The sequence below is a fragment of the Glossina fuscipes genome, unplaced genomic scaffold (assembly GCF_014805625.2).
Source record: "Glossina fuscipes isolate IAEA_lab_2018 unplaced genomic scaffold, Yale_Gfus_2 143, whole genome shotgun sequence".
NCBI classification, from domain to species: Eukaryota; Metazoa; Arthropoda; class Insecta; order Diptera; family Glossinidae; genus Glossina; species Glossina fuscipes.
In genome coordinates, this window is record NW_023998486.1 from 8,051 (window position 1) to 15,877 (window position 7,827).

The 7,827-nt window shown below is 35.7% G+C and overlaps 1 protein-coding gene across 2 annotated transcripts; it reads right to left on the reverse strand.

Annotated features, from left to right (window-relative positions):
* Nucleotides 1-1,503: 1,503 nt before the first annotated feature.
* Nucleotides 1,504-3,129, reverse strand: LOC119641125. 2 transcript variants are annotated; one of them, XM_038039583.1, is made up of 5 exons: nt 2,833-3,129; nt 2,722-2,774; nt 2,466-2,642; nt 2,149-2,396; nt 1,504-2,086 (listed from the first exon to the last, which is right to left on the reverse strand). In XM_038039583.1, exons 1-3 carry the CDS (start codon nt 3,125-3,127, stop codon nt 2,607-2,609), a joined length of 384 nt encoding a protein of 127 aa, XP_037895511.1. In that variant the 5' UTR covers nt 3,128-3,129; the 3' UTR covers nt 1,504-2,086; nt 2,149-2,396; nt 2,466-2,606. The 2 variants fall into 2 exon arrangements, with proteins under 2 accessions (XP_037895511.1, XP_037895509.1); XM_038039581.1 differs by having other exon boundaries at nt 1,504-2,396.
* Between the last annotated feature and the right edge of the window lie 4,698 nt (nt 3,130-7,827).

A 7,827-nucleotide genomic window follows, 5' to 3' on the forward strand; every position in this document is an offset into this window, starting at 1 on the left:
CGTTACCAATGCAAATATATCCGCGTAATGCATAATCTTAAACATACATGCTGAAAAAAGACAAAAACATTATGTGTACCAAACATTTCATTAGTAAATGAAAGAAAAACATAATGTATATAAGTTCGAACATTTGATTAGCAACATTATTGCAAAATTTTGCCTTTGCGGTCTTGTGAACATGGAGCGGACCGGTTTTTGGCGAATTTCGAGGTGATGTCCCCTATACAGGGTAATGAAGTTAGGTTTTTCTGATAGGTTGTAGCGTCCTTTAAGACATATCAAAAAACTGCAATCGTCATATTTCTTAAAATTTTTTTATCATTAATTTAGTGTTTTGGGTATATGGAGAGAGCCGGTTTTTGGCGAATTTCGAGGTGATGTCCCCTATACATGGCAATGAAGTTAGGTTTTTCTAATAGGTTGTAGCGTCCTTTAAGACATATCAAAAATCTGTAATCTAAAAATGGTTATAACACGATTTTAACATTGCATTCTTTCTGTATTTGTAACGTACTTTTGCATGAGATTTACTAGCAATAACTAAGCATTTTTGGTTTTGCGTCCGTAATTAGCGACTTAGTATGTTTTATATGTGCACGTTCGTGCTTACTTAATTTTAATACTTATTTTACTTCATTGTTATTCATTTCGTAATAAATTGTAACTCAGCAAAGACATTTTAGCGAAGACCCGAACCATAAAAATGTGGGTTATCTTGGGGGTCTAACTTCACTTCAGTAAAAAGTTCAGAAGAAAAATGTTTTGTATTCGGAGTTGGTTTGGTGGCGCTTGGAATAAACCAAATGGTTAGCTGAAATGTGTATTTCAGCAAGGATTTGATAATTATTTTCTAGCTTAAAGTTACTTTGGTGTACGTGAATATGATATGCACATTTAGTGCGGAATGCTAGTTCTCCAGTTCCCACATTCCTTCATCTTTAAACCACTTATATGGCAGTGGAGAAACGACGGTTGGATTTGACCACGGAGCAATCGAATCTAAATGACTCAGGTTACTTTAAGGACCTGGGTGAGATTTTGGTTACTTTGCGGGCAGAGCATTCGCGAAATAAATTAGGCGGTTACGGCATGTATTCATTTATACGGTGTTATGATAGAAAAGCGAAAGCGACCAAGTCAAGGGAAAACAATCGGAAACAATCAGGAAACCATCAAAAAGAATAACAACTTCTTTTATATATATATATATTTTTATATATATTAATAAAATATTTTAAATGTGTAATAAAGCTATTACATAAATAAAACTATTTATTTTGTTTATATTTAAATATAAATTATATAAATTAATATACAACAACAGGAAAAGCCAGTTTGATTTTCCCAATGACAAATCGGTTGTTGCTATAAGCTCCAACTAGACGATGGGTTATATAAAGTAGTATTTATTTCTTTGAACTAGTACAAGTACGTATTAAGCCCGATAGCCGCAATTTCTTTCGTGGGTTTACTTTTAACACTGTATCGGGATTTTTTTCCATTTCCTGATAGGGCAATTTTCTATTTGAGCATGGTGTACTTGTTTCCACAGCCTTTTTAACAAACTTCCCTAATTCGGGTGTCGTAATCTCGGTTTGTCGTGAATTTCTATTGGGTGACTCATAGAGTTCATTGGGTGGCCTAAAATCTAATTTTGGGTTTAATGACAACAAGTGCTTTTTACGAAACAGCATTGGACCATTTAAAGCGGTTTGTTTCGATTCATCATCAAGAGTCAACAACGGTGTATCATCGGTCTGTGGACATGCAGCTGACAATTTGCTGCTACAAATGGGATAATCGTATATTCTTTCCTCTTTCCTGCTTGTTAAAGATGATTTTTTTCAGACAGCATGCTTTGATTTTTGGAAATAACTTTATTTTTTATAGAAAGCAAATTATTCTTTATATCACTATCACGTTCACTTTGATTAAGTTCGTTTAGCAGGCTTTCCACACGTTTTTTCTATTCTCAGATATCAGCACCTTCTTGCCACTCCTTGTTTGAAAACCTGCAGAAACAAGCGAACTTCCCGGATTAATGACCTTGCCAAGCTCCATTTACTCGTTTCCTGCAAATTGTCTTGAAATTCTTTTAGAATATTTTGTACGGATGGCTTTCTTTCGATATGGAGATTTTTTTACCATTCGCTGTTTGAAAACTCGCAGAAATAATCGGACTTCCCGGATTATTCACCTTGCCCACTTAATCTCGACTCACTTCACTTTTCACTTCTTCCCATTCGTTTTCAATAAAAATTTCATTCAGGCTAACTGCGTTTTTGCCTACTCCCAACTCCGTCCGTTCTCCCCTTTTTGAAGTCCTAATGCAACATTAGTTTCACTCAGCACCAAGTTCTTGGAGTACTCACTAATATTATCTCTTTGGTTACCTTTAAAGCCAATCAAAAAAATAATAAAATAATAAGCATAATAAAATATGAGGAATATCAATGCCATACCCTGGGTTATCTGCTTATTTACTGGGAACTTAGACATATGGGGAAAATTATCATTCATCTTCACGTCTTGGTGTAGGATTTCTTGAGTGCTTATAGAAGCAAAAATGTCATCGTCATCTTCATCCCAATCATAATTCCTACTTATCTCAGTTTTAAACTGATTGGATGGCACCAAAGCTGAAAAATTTTGGATTAACTTAAATTAACTTAAATGTTGTCTCTTCACAAATTTTAAAAACAACTTCCTTTCATTTACCTTGTATGTGTCGGCTTTCTCGATATCGTCGTAACGACGATCTGAAGCTTTTCCTAAGAAGAATGTACAAAGTTAGACTTGTTAAAAAAAAGCCTATAAAGAGCCACTTACTTTTTGTTTCTGGCGTAGAATCGTATAAAAAAGCCAATTTTGCCTTTTCTCTAAAATCACGGCTATAATTACGTTTCGGTTTCTCCCGTAATATAAATAAAGGGGACCGCTCCAAATTCGTTATTGTCGTTTGCGCATAAAGCCGGGAATCCACTAAGGACATTATTTCATCTTCGTATCGACCACTTTTTTCTAAAGCGATATATTTTTGATTTACCAATGTTTTATTGATATTACAATCATTCGGGCCGTCTAAGCAACTTTCTTCACCTATATTGACTTTACTTGATTCCATGTTTCAATAATTGAATAAAAGATTTTAAAAAAAATTGTTTCTTTTTACTTGACAGTTGAATTACACTTTTTACAATTCTTCCTCTTGCTCCCACAATTTATGGTTGTCAAACATCGCTAATGCATTTGATAGTAATGCATATCACGTAACTATTGCCATATATTAAGCCTTTATGGCCGTTTATTCGTCTGATGTCCGCCTATATATTTTTGTGTTCAAGCCGCAGGTCGCAATTTATGATATATTTTGAAGAAGTTTGGCTCAAGGACGAATGCTATTGAAAATTGTTCGCATCGGTCCACTTTTTTGGCCACGCGCTATTGTGAAACGTCGTTATATGGAAAAAATTGCAATTTTCAAAATATCTCGGCAAAAATGACTGAGTAGTAGCATTCCAGTTATCTAAATTGGTGTGAAGATTTTAGGCCGATTGGTGCAATTTTTTGTACCCCCCCTCATACAAATGTGTCTGCGGAAATTAAGACTGTATATGGTAAAAAGATCAAATTTACAATATATAATGGTGAAAGTGGGCCCATAATAGTAAATTGATAAAAAAAAATCGACCTTACCGCATGTGGAAGACTATTTTTTGAATACCACAGCATATAGGGATTCTTACGGAACGTAAATCGTTATATGGCAAAAAAGCCTAATAGTTAAGTTTTTTGCGATGAAAATTTGGTCATGATAGTAATTAAATAAAAAAATTAATTGAATCTAATTTGAACCACATGGGTTTATTTCTTCCCTCACTCTATATAAGATATCTGATGACGTCTTAATAATTCGTTGGAGCATTTCAGCAAAAAAAAAAATAACGGTATAATTTAAACAAAGTCCACAAACAATTATGTAAAAAATTGTCCCTTATTTGTAGAATAATATATAAGTAAGGGACCTCTGTTGCGTGTATCAAAAAGAAATCGGATAATTTCGAATGATTTCGAATATTATTATTATTATTTTAATTTTAGACTAATGAATTGAATTCTTAGACTAAAAAAAGAGACATTGAGCACTAGCAACACAGGCTATCGGCTCTAATTATAAAAAAGAATAATAAAATGTACATTAGATAATGAGCTTAGTAGTATTAATAAAGTAATGTATAGAATTGATATTCTGTTCTGAAGCTGAATGTAGAATGTTCAAAGGGTTAATCGTTCCAAATGCAATACTTCTAGCCAAGGAAAAGTTGAGGCAGTCGCAGAGAATGTGCTTTATAGTAAGAGTTTGTCCACAACAGCAGATTGGGGGAGAAGACTTCTTCAGGATCCATTGGTGAGTTGCAATTGTATGAGCAAGGCGAATTCTCGAAAATGTTTGGATCTTGGTTTTCTCAACATTTGTTGGATATAAAGGTGGAGTTAATTGAGGGTTAATGCAAGAGTAGTGTTGATGATGGTATTGTAAATTTCCTTCTGCAATTTTCTCTTTAACTTTTCTTCCAATGTATCTTTGAAGATCCAACTTTTCCATGACATCATCCATAATTAGAGGAGCAGAAGCAGCATACTTTGCCGCTCGATCAGCCTGCTCATTTCCCAGTAAACCGATGTGACTTGGTACCCATAACATTTTAATTTTTCCGTCGGGTGTAGTAATTATATTCCTTAATTTGTTGATGGTGCTCCATCTCGAAGTCGAAGGGTTCCGGGTAGCTAGTAATACAGACAAACTGTCAGTAACAATGACGGTTTTGAGTTTGTTTTTATGGGCAAGGTTGGCAGCGTGAAGGATAGCTCTGGCTTCAGTTATGAAAGTTGAAGTGCTTTCGTGAAATATGTGGTTGAGAAGAACCCGTCCTGTAGCATCTACCACCGCACAAGCAGGAGGCAGACCAGGAGATTTTGAGCCGTCTGTGTACAAAAGATTCCAACCAGTATTGTCCAATACTTGGGTTTTCTCAGCTATTAGATTCCTGAAGACGTAATTTGGAGTATCTTCTTTCTTGTGCATAGACAGTGAGATGTCGAAAGAGCAGTCTTTCAAAATCCAGGGAGGTTTAACACCAAAAGAGCGGGAAATTTTTAAGGGAATGTTCAATTCCTTTGCGATGCACAAACAATGGTCAATTGCAGATGGTGACTTTGGAATTTTCTTCGCAATAATAATCTTTCTTACGTCATCACCGAGAATGGATTTGTTTGAATTAAGAAGCTTAGGGACTATTTTAGCCTTTAACTCATACAGTCTATTTTCTAAGGTTGGGAGACCAGTTTCAATTATAATATTACTTATGGGCGTCGTTCGAAAAGCATAACAACTTGCTCTAACGGCTTGGTGATAGACCGGTTTAAGGATGTTGATATTAGATTTGCAGCTATTGCCATAAATTATCAAAGCATAGTCAATCTTGCTTAACACAAGCATTTTGGTAAGATAAGCGATAGTGTTAATATGCGCGTTGCTTCTCCAAGCAACGTACTGTATGAAATTTACCCTTGTTAAAAGGGAGTTTTTTAAACGAAGGCAGTGTGCTTTCCAACGATAATTGTTTGAAAACGTGAGCCCGAGAACATGGAGCGTCTGCACATTTAGTAATGGTAAGCCGTTAATATGCATCAGTAGGTTTCCTGCATCGCAAATTTATTTTCGACAATTGTTTTTTTTTTGATTTTTGTATAGAGATTATAGCTCCTGACGAGTTTGCCCATGTGGAGATCTCACATGCAATAGATTCGAGGATGTTAATTGCTTTCGTGTTGTCTTTTTCTTTTGTAAAAATGTATACATCGTCCGCGTAGAGACAATGTTCCACTCTTGGAACACGGCAAAGAATTTCGCTAATTTTGTTGAAAGCGATCTGGAAAAGCGTGACAGAGAGAGGAGATCCTTGCGGAATGCCATTCTTTAGCGGAAAGGAATCAGAAAGATGATTGTTGATTCTAACTTTGAACCGCCGATGCGACATGAATGATTTGATGTAGTTGAAGAATTTGGGTCCAACATTCCATGATTTCAAGACTCTTAAAATAACATGAAGACCAACTTTGTCAAATGCTTTTTCGAAATCAATTGAGAGAATTGTTACGTGATTTCGTTCGGAAATTGCTTTGCTTGTGAAATAATCAATATGTAACACATCATCGATGCACCCTCTACCCCGCTTGAAACCAACTTGTTGCTTTGTTATCAGATTCTTGGAGTCAAGAAAACAAGATAATCTATATGCCATAATCTTTCCAATACCTTTGAGATAAAAGAGAGATTGAGCGATAATCCGTTGCGATGCAGACAATTTTAGACTTTGGAATTGGAACGACTGCTGCCAGTTTCCACATGTAGGGTATATGGCCAGTCAAAAAACCCGTATTATATAAGTCCAGCAATTTCTTTTCACTTGAATTAGACAGCGCACAGATCATTTGGTAGGAGATGCGGTCTAGACCAGGTGTCCTCCCCTTCGATTTGGAGAGACAACTTTCAACTTCTAAGGTAGATATGCAATTTTCTAAGAAGACGGCACATCTGTCAATACAATTTGAAAGAGTAACCGGAGTCCTTTTATTTTCGATGAAAGCACTGGAAAAGTTGCTGTCAGAGGAGTACTCGCACCACATTCGTCCAAAGTAATTAGAAATATCATGTGCGTCAGTTAAAGTTCCATTGGGAGTGCAGATGGCAGAAATTTCGTTCAAGTTTGAAGTCCCATTGAGTCTGTTGATTTTGTTCCAGACAACTTTCATTGATGTATTTCTGTGAGTTCCTCTTGAAAAAAGTTCGAAACTAAATGCCTTTGATTTTCGTAATTCCTTCCTGAATAGAGCATTGGCCTTTTTGTATAATAACAAATAATCAGGACATCTCTTAAAGCGGTGCCATAGATCCATTTTATTTTTCCTCAAAAACGAAAGCGTGTTGTTGCACCAAGGAACCATAGCTCGTTTAAAAGAGCTGTTGGATTGAGGAATAGAAAGATGAGCAGCCGTGCAAATCGCTTTCTATCAGCATCATGGTTGCAGTTCCCGTTAAATGGCTTTGAATTCAGAAATGACTCCACCTGTTTGGAGTAGTTGATCCAATCCGCTTTATCTAGGAGGAATTTGGCCTGTTTTCCTGGAGTAACAGAGGACGTTGAAAGTTTAAGATCTATTATGATTGGAAAGTGATCGCTATTATGCAGATCATCAGAAATAGACCAGGAAACCAAAGGAAGAAGTGGGGGAGAGCAACATGTTAAATCAATATGTGAAAAAGTGTGATGAGTTGAGAAGTGCGTTAGTTTTCCATCGTTTAAAATGCAGAGATTGCCAAAGCAAAAAATGTTTTTGAAAATGCCTTCATTCAAAATTGAAGGCCTTTTCTAAAACAGTACCACGAGTGTTGTTCACTGTTGTGACATATAGAGCAAAAGCACTGTAAATTTTATGTTTAACATTATTTGTATCGCTACGGCTTGTATATTTGAGCTTATTATTATTATTATTATTATTATAAATTTAGCCAGAGAATAAATTCTAAGACTAAAGTCTTAAAGCACTAGCATCTAGGGCTATCGGCTTTTTTTTTTTTATTAAAAAACTCTACCGCATTTGAGGTTTGAACCCACGACTATTGAGTTGCTAGTCGAGACTCTTGCCTACTCGGCCACTCAGGCGGATTATATTTGAGCTTAAATTTATGCGTTTGTGAGGTATACTTGATTTTATAAAAACACCAACTCCTTGCTTGGAATATGAATTTTGATCAGCATT

Coding starts and splice junctions, on each gene's coding strand:
- LOC119641125 (XM_038039583.1), bottom strand. CDS start 3,127: ATGGAATCAAGTAAAGTCAATATAGGTGAAGAAAGTTGCTTAGACGGC. Junction 2,775..2,832: donor TTCTACGCCAGAAACAAAAA/GTAAGTGGCTCT, acceptor CATTCTTCTTAG/GAAAAGCTTCAGATCGTCGT. Junction 2,643..2,721: donor AGAAAGCCGACACATACAAG/GTAAATGAAAGG, acceptor AAAATTTTTCAG/CTTTGGTGCCATCCAATCAG.